Genomic DNA, 12677 nt, shown 5'->3' on the forward strand with positions numbered 1-12677 from the left:
TTCAGCATCTTGCAAATTGGAAAGCTCGCGATTGCACAGTGCACTGTTCGGATGCTAGCTTCCCCTAAAGTAAGTGTATGTTTTGCCACAATTATATAATTACTCCTGTCTAAATAAAACAATTAAAAATACTTCACTTCATTGAAGCTGATGAGCTGTCTATGGTCTTTACCATTACACCCATGAAAAAATGTGAGGTATTTCCTGCCTATGGAAATCAAACGCCGGTCCAACTGATTTGTTCTGCGGCAGGACCTGGACATAACTCTGCCGTTATGATGTAAAATGTGTGAATTTTGTCTCTTGTATAGTGCATGCTATACATTATCTTTATACTGGATTAATCGTACAAATTCGTTAACTGTGATTTCGTTCGCTATGCTCCAACTTTCCCTCCATTTTGTGCCAACATCAGTTCTTTTCAAGTCTTGGTTCCAATAGTTTATATTTTTTCTAAGAGATTGTCAATTGAATATGCTCACTGCAAGGTTTTGTACATCTTACTTATCATATGAACATCATTTTCTGACTCAAGTAAGATTCCCTCAAGGTTGCGCAGATGTCTAAAATATATATATATTTTTTTAAATTTAATTGCATGTATTTGAAACTATCTACATTGGTCAGTCAAAAATGACTTTTTAACTCTGTCATTGAAATAAATGTATTTTCTGTTATCAAGTAATTTACGGTTTATTTTTAATTTAATTTTTATTGCCATTATTAAAAACAATCCACGTTAATTTGATAAGTTACTTTCTAAATGTAATCATTTACAGTTACCTGTCAAATTGCAATCAGTAACGTAACTTTTGGATTACTCAAACTCAGTAATGTAATCTGATTCATTTTATTGGATTACTTTCCCCTTGAACGGCATTAGAAGAAGACGAGAAGGATCCATCAAGCACATTTGGTGTGTCATTTATAGTGGTATGCCTTGTGGTCAGACTCGCTCAGGTGGAACAAACTTACACTTGCGCCTTTTTTCAATGCTGAATTGAATGTGATTGAGAAAACAGAAAGAAAGATGTCATGTATTTTTTCGCAAACCTTTCTGATTTTAAAAGTAATCAAATAAGTAATTAAGTAGTTTTTCAAAAGTATCTGTAATCTGATGACAATATTACAGCTGGTAATGTACCTGATTACAGTTTTTAGTAATCAGATTACATGTACATGCGTACATGTAATCAGTTACTCCCCAACAGAACACTCGTAAATCTTAATAAATGCCTAGGCATAAAAGTATGTGTTGTATTGAATTTCTAAGAGAAGCTGTGTTTTGTCCACATTGTGCAGGACATACCCATACAGTACAGCAGATGGCAGCAACTTTACATTTGAATCCTCAAAAGACACTCTAAAGGGATAATATACACTGCTAAAAAAAATAAAGGGAACACTTAAACAACACAATGTAACTCCAAGTCAATCACACTTCTGTGAAATCAAACTGTCCACTTAGGAAGCAACACTGATTGACAATACATTTCACATGCTGTTGTGCAAATGGAATAGACAAAAGGTGGAAATTATAGGCAATTAGCAAGACACCCCCAATAAAGGAGTGGTTCTGCAGGTGGTGACCACAGACCACTTCTCAGTTCCTATGCTTCCTGGCTGATGTTTTGGTCACTTTTGAATGCTGGTGGTGCTTTCACTCTAGTGGTAGCATGAGACGGAGTCTACAACCCACACAAGTGGCTCAGGTAGTGCAGCTCATCCAGGATGGCACATCAATGCGAGCTGTGGCAAGAAGGTTTGCTGTGTCTGTCAGCGTAGTGTCCAGAGCATGGAGGCGCTACCAGGAGACAGGCCAGTACATCAGGAGACGTCGAGGAGGCCGTAGGAGGGCAACAACCCAGCAGCAGGACCGCTACCTCCGCCTTTGTGCAAGGAGGAGCACTGCCAGAGCCCTGCAAAATGACTTCCAGCAGGCCACAAATGTGCATGTGTCTGCTCAAACGGTCAGAAACAGACTCCATGAAGGTGGTATATGTAAATGTAAATTCGGGACACTCAACTTAATGTTATGTTACGTTAAGTATGGTTACACAAGACAGAAGATGACTTAATCATCTATTTTATACAATAACGTGAATGTTGAGCTACCCAAAGGTTGCTTGTTCGAATGTCATCATGGACAACTGTAACATTTTAGCTAATTAGCAACTTTGCAAATACTTACTACTTTTTAGTTACTTTGCAACTACTTAGCATGTTAGCTAACCCTTCCCCTTTAACATAACTCCTAAACCTAACCTTAACCCTATGCCCTACCCTAGCTAACATTAGCCACTTAGCTAATGTTAGCAGCAATAAATTGGAATTTGTAACATATCATACGTTTTGAAAATTTATAACATATTGTATGGATTGCTATTCGTAACATATTGTACGAATTGCAATTTGTAAAATATACGACTTGTAATTTGTAACATATACGAAATGGATGATGGACATCCACAAATTAATAGCCTACATACCATACAAAATGTAACATATCATATTAATTGGAGTGGCTGCCATATTTCATTCTGGGATGTGTCCTACTGTTCAATGTTCACAATCAGTGGAGAAAAGATTTGAATTTGGCTGCCTGTGTAAATGCAGCCCAAAAAGTGCGGCTGCATTAAAAAAAAAGGTAGGCCTATGCTTTAATTGGGACCACTGGTTAACTGGAGCCATTGCATAGCCTGATAACTGTTTTTAGACTATTTTCCACACCAGTGTTATGGGGCATAGCATAGGTCTGTTTCCTTGGCTATATAGCGTAAAATAGCATCCTATAGAATAGACTAAGAAAAGTCCCCATTGTCGGGTCATCAGACATGGCGGAAATTGAATGATAAATCTGCAGAAGGGGTCTGTCAGCCTCCGTGTCTAACATTTATTTATGTGTATGGGAAGTTACGTGACACCCGTGGTCGGGGGAGAGGTTTTGTGGTGCTTTCAAGACTGGGAAATAACCGAGATCAGGTTATGACGTCGGTGATCTTCAGGTCGGAAAGGCAGATTTCTAGAAAGATGCCTGAGTTTCCGATTTGGAATTCCGAGTTTGATGACCATTCAAAACGTTTTGTTCCGAGTTCCCAGTTGTCTTGAAAGCACCAATAGCATCGAGGTCAGAATTTTTTTTTCTCCCATTGAGCGTCATTTTACCAACTACACCTCCCGCCCCCTTAGCGCACTCTCCGGCACTCCGTTGCAGAGGTGGTAACGCCACTTTTCGACTCAATTTCGTTATTATCTGTTGTCATTTTACTCTTATGTGCAACGGACTTTTCTCTTATGTTCACATCTATTTGTGTAAAGATGACTAGCTTGAAGGCGTTTAAGGAGCCATTCGGTAAGTCTGCACTGTTATTTCAAACGTTAAATCGTATAGATAGGCTATGTCGTTTATGATGCTACATTTTTGCTAGTGGTTGTGGATGAAGGTCATCCCGTGTTGCATGTTTGTACCTTCATCTTGTTCTTTTTGAACAACCTTCTAATTTACAAATAGATAGGCCCACTGTAATATTGAAATGTAAAAGTCCTTTTGTTTTTTAAATGTAGGCTATCTGAACTTTTTTAATAATTCGTTAAAAAAAAATATATAATTCATATCACATTGACATAATTTACATAAGAGAACTTGCATTTCATTGATTCTATTTCAATGTGCTCTTCTCACAAGTGGGATTTCCCCAAACATAAAAATCCCCCCCTCTGTATCAATGATAGTAAGGGACTTGTGCCTTACTCTTCGTGAATGTATGAGATGTGTGGGAACTGGAAAATATTGCATTTTTTCAGTGACAAAGTTTTCAGTGACAAAGTGAGTAGGCTAGGCCTAGGCTTTTCCAAACTGTCCAATGTAAGTGCTGACTTAGACATAGCATAAAACTGTTATCTCCAATTTGAGGCATTGGAACATTGGACAACCTGAGGAATCAAACTCAATGGCAAGCTAGGCTACTGTGTTTGTCAATGTTGTAAAGAATAGAACCCCACGTTTTTATATGGTTGGTTTTCACTGTGATTTTTGGCTGACAGGGTCCCCTAATACAGGACTAGTAAAGGCCCAGTGCACTACTTTTGGGGAAAAATGTAAACAATGTATTTCAGTGTTTACCAGCATTTCTAACTTAAGGCTGATAGTTATCTGTACAAAACAGTGCATCTGATAATACTTATGGAATATACAAATACTTGCTTGATATATGTTTTCCAGTTTCTTTAAATACTTTGCAAATGCAACTTATATGTTCACTGAAATGGTCTATACATTTCCATACTGGTCATCTATGGGAATCAAACCCACAACCCTAGCATCACAAGTGCCATGCTCCACCAACTAAGCCACAACACATCATCACAAACCACTTGATGTCTCAATGTACTCAATAACTTCATTGTGCATTGTTTTTCTTAATGGGGATGGAAAGTCTACAGGTACAAACCTAGATGACCAGCCTTTGTACAATATAGTACTGTACATTTACATTAAGTGGTTTCTAAGGATGGTAAATTAATAGTGAACAAAAGTGGTTGTTTTCCATGTTATAAAAAAAAAAAAATACGATCAAGAAAATATTTACTTTGATGTGGATGTTTTGTGTCTTTGCCCATAACTTTGCACCTTTTGATGTAAATGTTTGAGGACAGGGTTTTGTTCTTTGTCATTCTAATGGAATCCAGAATCACAGAGAAAGGGACAGGGCAACAACTCTTATAATTCTAACTATTGAATCCTGAAAGATACTGTTCTTAATTGTACAACATTTCTTGCCAAAGCAGAGATGCTGATTTTTTTTTTGTTGCCCGCCCTACAGACTTTTTATATCGGTTGCTAATATTAGTAAAGGCCCAGTGCACTACTTTTGTGGAAAAACATTGAAAAAAGTATATATACAATACCAGTCAAAAGTTTGGATACATCTACTCATTCAAGGGTTTTTCTATATTTTTACTATTTTCTACATTGTAGAATAATAGTGTTGACATCAAAACTATGAAATAACACATATGGAATCATGAAGTAACCAAAAAAGTGTTTAAACAAATCAAATAATATTTTATATTTGAGATTCTTCAAAGTAGCTACCCTTTGCCTTGATGACAGCTTTGCACACTCTTGGCATTCTTTCAACCAGCTTCACCTGGAATGCTTTTCCAACAGTCTTGAAGGAGTTACCACATATGCTGAGCACTTGTTGGCTGCTTTTCCTTCACTCTTTGGTCCAACTCATCCCAAGCCATCTCAATTAGGTTGAGGTCGGGTGATCGTAGAGGCCAGGTCATCTGATGCAGCACTCCATCACTCTCCTTCTTGGTCGAATAGCCCGTACACAGCCTGGAGGTGTGTTGGATCAGTGTCCTGTTGAAAATCAAATGATAGTTCCACTAAGCGCAAACCAGATGGGATGGCGTATCACTGCAGAATGCTGTAGTAGCCATGCTGGTTAAGTGTGCCTTGAATTCTAAAGAAATCACGACAGTGTCCATGCTTCACGGTGGGAACCAGACATGCGGAGATCAACCGTTCACCTACTCTGCGTCTCACAAAGACAGGGCGGTTGGAAGCTAAAATATCAAATTTGGACTCATCAGACCAAAGGACAGATTTCCACCGGTCTAAAGTCCATTGCTCGTGTTTCTTGGCCCAAGCAAATCTCATCTTATTATTGCTGTCTTTTAGTAGTGGTTTCTTTGCAGCAATTCGACCATGAAGGCCTGGTTCACGCAGTCTTCTCTGAACAGTTGATGTTGAGATGTGTCTGTTACTTGAACTCTGTGAAGCATTTATTTGGGCTGCAATTTCTGAGACTGGTTACTCTAATGAACTTATCCTCTGCAGCAGAGGTAACTCTGGGTCTTCCTTTCCTGTGGCAGTCTTAGTTTCATCATAGCGCTTGAGGGTTTTTGCAACTGCACTTGAAGAAACTTTCAAAGTTCTTGACTTTTGCTGGGTTGACTGACCTTCATGTCTTAAAGTAATGATGGACTGTCATTTTTCTTTGCTTATTTGAACTGTTCTTGCCATTATATGGACTTGGTATTTTACCAAATAAGGTTATCTTCTGTATACAAAGTAGGGGACTTTGTCACAACACAACTGATTGGCTCAAACACATTAAGAAGGAAATAAATTCCACCAATTAACTTTTAACAAGGCACACATGTTAATTGAAATGCATTCCAGGTGACTAGCTCATCAAAGTTGTCATCAAGGCCAAGCAAGGGTGGCTATTTTGAAGAATCTCAAATATAAAATATATTTTGATTTGTTTAACACTTTTTTGGGTTACTACATGATTCCATATGTGCTATTTCATAGTTTTGATGTCTTCAATGTTATTCTACAATGTAGAAAATAGTAACAATAAAGAAAAACACCGGAATGAGTAGGTGTGTTCAAACTTTTGACTGGTATTATAGATGAGGGGGGGGGTTTAGATTTTTTTTAAATGTATTTTTTAGGAGGTGCTACAGCACCCCTACTTCCCGCGGGGCTGTGGAAAATGTATGAAAATGTGAGCTGTCCCCTTGAGCTCATACATATAAATTACATTTACTCAGTGATCTGTTTGGACAGATACCTGTTGGGTCTTGAGGATGCCTGCTCAGTTGAATGAACAGAACAATAATACCCCAATTTTGCACAATGCTCTGATTCTTTCATAAAAATGTCTGTGCTTTTTTAATGCTGAAACATTGTCCTCATCAGCATGCCTTGAAGAACAAGCTCTTTATTCTTTATTACTATTGCATTGTCAATCTTCATATAGCAGCCAAGGCCTGTGCAGAAGCTGAGGCTTTAGGCCAGCAAAGTAAGCCTCCTCTCACAACAAAATCACAGAACTTATTTGTCCTGCTGGAACTTGAGTTTTACAACACACACACACACAACCCTCAATCATTCACTGTACATAGACAAGGCAACTTTCAAAGCATTTGTCCATCTTTGCTTTAGGTATAGAAACTGCATGGATTGAGTTAGGTATTAGCACGCCATTCATCTCAAGCCATGTGTGGAAAAAAGCATGCCTTGGTCGCTGCAGAGCAAATGCAACATTGCACGGTCTGATTAAACTTTTAGAAACTCGACTTATCTTAGTAGCAAAGGCATGGGTGGTCAAAAAGGAGAAAATCTAGGTTAATCTCTATGGAATCATGGCCTGGAGGGATCTATTATGATGTGGTTTATATTTCATCTATTGAACTTCTTGCAGAGCGAGTAGGTACATGTCTCTGCATTCCCTGTGGAGCAGAAACAATGCTGAGCTGAGATGGGTTTCTGCTTACAGTTGATGAGTAGGGGACGTGGGGCTGATGTGTCTCAGCGTTGCACTAATAAGGAGCAGGGTAGAATGAGATTGAGTATGCATTACCAAAGCATCTGTACACATCTATGCAACCACAGACCTAGAATGAGATTCTATTTCTGTGTCCATCAGCAATTACACAGTTATTACAGTGATCATCACTGCTCTGCTGTTATTGATCTTACTGAGAGTATGGCATATGGTGAGTTAACTGGCATGTCCTCTCCTCTCTTGTCTCACTGTCATCATCATGTAGGTAACAACAAAAACAATTGAGAAAATACTGCAATATGTCAATATGCAGAAAATACTGCAATATTTTGTTTGTACCCTCCACAGAAATTATCACAGTTTCTGGACTGTGATTTATGACTTGCATATGTTTTAAAATAATATTGTTCAATCAAAGGTGGTGAAGGTGTTTTAGTATTTATTTTAGTCTGGTATGTAAAGCCTCACCACAAAAAAAAGTGACGTCTCAACAATATTTCCCTTCTTGTTGGTGATATGTTCAATCAATGACACGGGCCCCTGGTGTGAGACACCTTACAACTCCATTATAGTAAAGTGTGTGTGTGTGTGTGTGTGTGTGTGTGTGTGTGTTTACTCATGTCAGCATTGTGAGAAACCCTGCTATTTTTTTCTCTTGTTTGAGGAAGTGAACCAACCCACATTGTCGTTTTGAGATCTATGTCTGACTTACACTGTAGTTTCAACTGTGTCAACAACTTCATTAATATAACCCATGTGAAATGGTCTTTGGTTAACTTGAATGTGTTTACAAATCCAAGGTTCCCATATAAACTGAAGTGAGTGTCAGCTTCATGGAGTGTAACTTAAGAAAGGTCAGAGCAGCTCTTTATTTGGAGCTCTGAGGTCTCATACAATAGCCTCACAGTGATGCAGACTGACAGAGGCCTGCATAGCCTTGTAGAGGTATGTTTTAGAGCTGAAAAGAGGGCTTTGTACGTCTGCAACTATCAGGACCCAGGACACTCAATAAGTTCAGATTTAATGTGTCCTCTTCATGCTGATATTTGCTTTGTTGAAAAACTGCATTCCATTTCCATCAGCCATCATTTTCTATCAAATCTGCAATATTGTCCTTTGTGCATTGTTCTCTTCATGTAATCTCCCTGTTACACCTGTCTTGTCTCGACAGATAGAATAATCTCTGAACCAGTGGAGGACACAGATACTAGTAGCTTCATGGCAGAAATGGTACGACCCTCTAATATCATCAGAAACAAACTAGTGCACACAAATGTACTATCTGAATTTTAAGGGATAATCCACCCCCAGAAATAAAAATCATGAAACACCTGTCAATTTGGTGAAAGCCTATGTTCTATCAGTGGTTTTAAAATAAAAATGTACCCAATGATTTAATTTCTAAGTGGTCCGTCTGGGAAATCTGAAAATCATGTAGAAACTCGTCATAGCTACCAGTTTCTCGTCACTGGAGATAGAGTATAACACACTATCACATTTCATAACACTTCTAAAACAATTACCTGCTCTCCAGATCGGCCAATAGAACACATTCATCCGTTTTATATCGTCATGACAAAGTATATATTTCGCTTAGATGTGCTCAATCTAAACAGTGTACCAAATTATTCAACTCAGTTTCTCCTTTAAGTACCATCTCGCAATGTGCCATGTGGGAAATGGCTGCTGTTCCCATAGCAACATACTCTGCAGTCGCTCTGGGTAGTGACGAACTGTACATTTAACTGGTTGAGATACACTCCTAAATTGATAGTGAAGTTTGTTTAGGTGATTTTACAGCTAGCTAGCTACTTCACATGCTGATATGGACTTTGGTATTATTGTGTGTAGCTATATTTGCTAGCTAGCTACCTAGCTAACTTGTCAGCCAGCCAAGAGAGAGCATTGCATGGTGGGTTTTGTAGTCAACTTGAACTGCAACATTTTCCCACAATTATTTTCATGTTGCTACCAAGCTTGTTATAATGACAAAATGAAACATTTGTTCACAAAAAATATTGTTTTCACATATTAGTGTTATTTAACACTCTTTAACACTGTTAATAATTGGAATTAGTGGTTTGGGGTGGATTATCCCTTTAATTGAATAGATACATTGTTTTTGTTAGCAATAATTTTGTTATATCCTTTGAGTTAACTCTTCGGCCTGTTTAGATTGAGAAGAAAATAGCCATGTAAAGTAATTGAAGCATAGTTGAGTACATTATGCTGGAATTTCTTATGCCCAGGGACTGATATAGAAGCAAGTTGCAACAAGCCACTTTTCGCTATCCAACACAGAGTATAATTTTCTCACACAATTTACAGACTTATTCATTGCTATCTCTCGGTCTTAAAAGATGTATATCAGCATAAATATCTGCATTGATATATATATAGTATTAAGATCACAATCCATCAGTATGCCTCTTCCCAGCAAAGCTGAACATGTGTGTTTTGTGTCTCTTAGTCCTTGAAGTCCAACTATCCAGTCCAAGTCACAGAACCTCAAGGTGGGTGCTCTAAGCTCAGTACATTTGTTCACACAACTGATGTGCCTTTCTGTGCACTCTGATGAGAAACTACAACATTCACTTACACCGTCCATCTGTCCTTTCCAGATACAGTGACACTGCAGCTGAGGTCCATGCCACCTGGCTACCTCACACCTCCCTCAGGCAGAATAAGACAGGTGTGTAATGGGGTCACTTGCACCGAGCTAAAGTGTATTGTTTCTTTGGCTTATGATATTAATGTGAATTTGTGGTGATGAGTCTTGACAGGATGCTACTGTACACTGTAGCTTTTTAAATATAACTCCATACCTCTTACCCAGCATCTGAAAATGTCATACCCTGGCTATCTAATGTTTTAGCCTTTGTAACGGAAACTAGCTGTTGGTGTCAAAACCACAATAACATTTTGATGGGTGAGAGTGATCACTTTTTTTCCATGGGAAAGGTGTTGTGAGTAGGTTTAAAAAGGTTGTGATTATTTTAATGGTATCAATTAGAATATTTTGATGTATTCTGAATCATATTTGTAGTTAATTCCACTCTAGAACTACAACAACTGAATGTAATGTTTTGTTTTACCCAACCTCATACAGCCAGTAGAAGATGGTGTGGAGTGCATCTGCACAGGCTCCATCTTACAAGGTAAGTTAAATTAGCATTTTTATCATGATATATACTGTATCTCCGAACAACATTTCCAAGCACGTTGTACATATTTTCTACACAGATGCATTACACTTACATACGTGTACCTAAAATGGTAGTCTAATCATTTCCATGTACAGTGTATATATTTCCAAGGCTGTTGGTAATTCCATTTTCCTTGCTCCAATTCCTACCCCTTAGACTTCCCCAAGGAGCTGCAGTTCTTGAACAACCCCTGTGAGAAGTGCTGTTGCTCAGCTCCACCTCCAAAGATCAGTGACCTGATGGATGACAAGGACTTGCTGGACTTACTGCGGCTTAAACTGGACCCAAATCATTGCACTGTTAAGAACTGGAAGAACTTTGCGAGCCGTTGGGGTATGAGCTATGATGAGCTGACTCTGCTGGAGCACCGGACCCAGGGCTCAATGTGCCACAGCCCCACACAAGAGTTCCTGCTGCGCAACAACCACAAGACCGTCACTGAGCTCACCGAACTTTGCCGGGTTTACCAGCGCATTGATGTGCTGCGGCTTCTGCAAAGCTGGATGGATAACGACTGGCCCTCACGCTGGCAAAATGCTCATTGACCACTTGCCCCAACCCCTGAAAATCCCTCATATTACTTTTTATATTTTGCTATACACTTTATTGAATTAGCAACAGGGACTTGGACCATTTTTTCCATTTATTTAACATCCAGTGGTTCCAGGATTTTGGTTGAGTTGGTGTGCAAAAGACCGGTGGATCACATTTTATGACTCCTGCGGAGTTGAGGACTTAATAGGACTGATTTCCATTATATACTCTTTACCAATACTGTAGTTCTGAGCATCTCAACCAGCTCATTATTTTCTTTTTCAAAGGTCCTGCAACCTCAGAATTGCTGTGTGTCCAATAGTGATGGGTTGTTCGCGAACAAACGGCTCTTTATGAACAGATCCTTTTTGGTGAATGTCAGGAAGCAAATCGCATCGTTGAAAGAGCCGTTCACTTGGCTCCCTGATTTGCATACTGCTACTATGCAAATATAGCGTGTACATTCTGGTCCACATTCATTTTTGCAGTGCGTTTAAAATAAACACAATTTATTGACCGATCTAATAATTTCACCACGTAAAAAAAAAAATTTAACACGTATTTCACGATCTGACATAATGGTAGCCTACCTTTTGGGCTTTACATTGGAGATTGGAAATCATGGTTCTAGGTCAATCTTTTTTAAATAATTTTGAACGAAGAGCTGTTTGGGAGCCAAATGAGCCGACTCTGAAGTGAACGGAGCCAAATGAGCTGGCTCACCGAAAAGACTCAGAATGGCCATCACTAGTGTCCAAGTGTCCCACAAAAATGACCAATGGGCTAGAACATAGTAAGTGGAACTGTGCTAACCAACATGGCACATCAAGAAGGTAAAGTGGAAAAGAGAGAAGAGGATTTAAATGGTGAACTGTTAGTACATTTTTACTTATTAGAACAGTCACCATAGTAATGACAGACTAATAATCAATGTAGTATATATAATATGGCCATGGAGACAGTTTTGCATATTGGTCTTTTATAGTCTCATAAAAACATGAATCATCTCCAAATATTGTATTGTTTGTATTAATAGTTAATGAGTCTTGATTATTTTGGGATAGTTTGATGAAGCTGAGGTCATGTTGTCAAATGAGATCTCACTACGGTCTGAATCTTAATTAGCAATTTTCCCTTACATTTTGTGGTTACAATTCCTCTCCCCCCCCCCCCCCCCCCCACCCCCACTTGAAGCAAATAAAAGCTAGATGTTTTCCAGCTTCTTGCTAATCTTATGAACTTTTCTTCATCAACACGTTTCAAAAGTCATAATTGAAAATACAGCGCTGAAAAAATGATTTCTGTTGGAAGTTACCCATGAGAGTTTGAGCTTTCTGTGTATATGATTATATAACTTGGTAAATGTTTATTTATGTAGACTTCTTTTCAGTGATGAATATCCAATCAGAGGAATTCAAGCCTGTCATTTAATTATACAGTATCATATGGTTGTAGTCAATTATAAATTAGTAGTCTATCATCAATAAATGACAAAGAAACATAATGGATGTATTAATATAATAGTTTATTGGAAAAAATATCTCATGAATAGTTTAATTACATTTCACTTTTCAACTATTGTTTTTGCTTAAAATGTAAAGATGACATCTTCCATACAGATTGTGTCCCC

At 38.4% G+C, this 12677-nt stretch overlaps 1 protein-coding gene across 1 annotated transcript; it reads left to right on the plus strand.

Annotated features, from left to right (window-relative positions):
* Positions 1-3209: 3209 nt before the first annotated feature.
* On the plus strand, positions 3210-12139 carry LOC120045872 (ectodysplasin-A receptor-associated adapter protein-like). Its single transcript, XM_038990804.1, has 6 exons — positions 3210-3352; positions 8479-8537; positions 9778-9820; positions 9929-9999; positions 10417-10465; positions 10670-12139. Exons 1-6 carry the CDS (start codon positions 3295-3297, stop codon positions 11056-11058), a joined length of 669 nt encoding a protein of 222 aa, XP_038846732.1. The 5' UTR covers positions 3210-3294; the 3' UTR covers positions 11059-12139.
* The last annotated feature ends 538 nt before the right edge of the window (positions 12140-12677 follow it).

The sequence above is a fragment of the Salvelinus namaycush genome, chromosome 4, assembly GCF_016432855.1.
Source record: "Salvelinus namaycush isolate Seneca chromosome 4, SaNama_1.0, whole genome shotgun sequence".
In the NCBI taxonomy this organism is placed as follows: domain Eukaryota; kingdom Metazoa; phylum Chordata; class Actinopteri; order Salmoniformes; family Salmonidae; genus Salvelinus; species Salvelinus namaycush.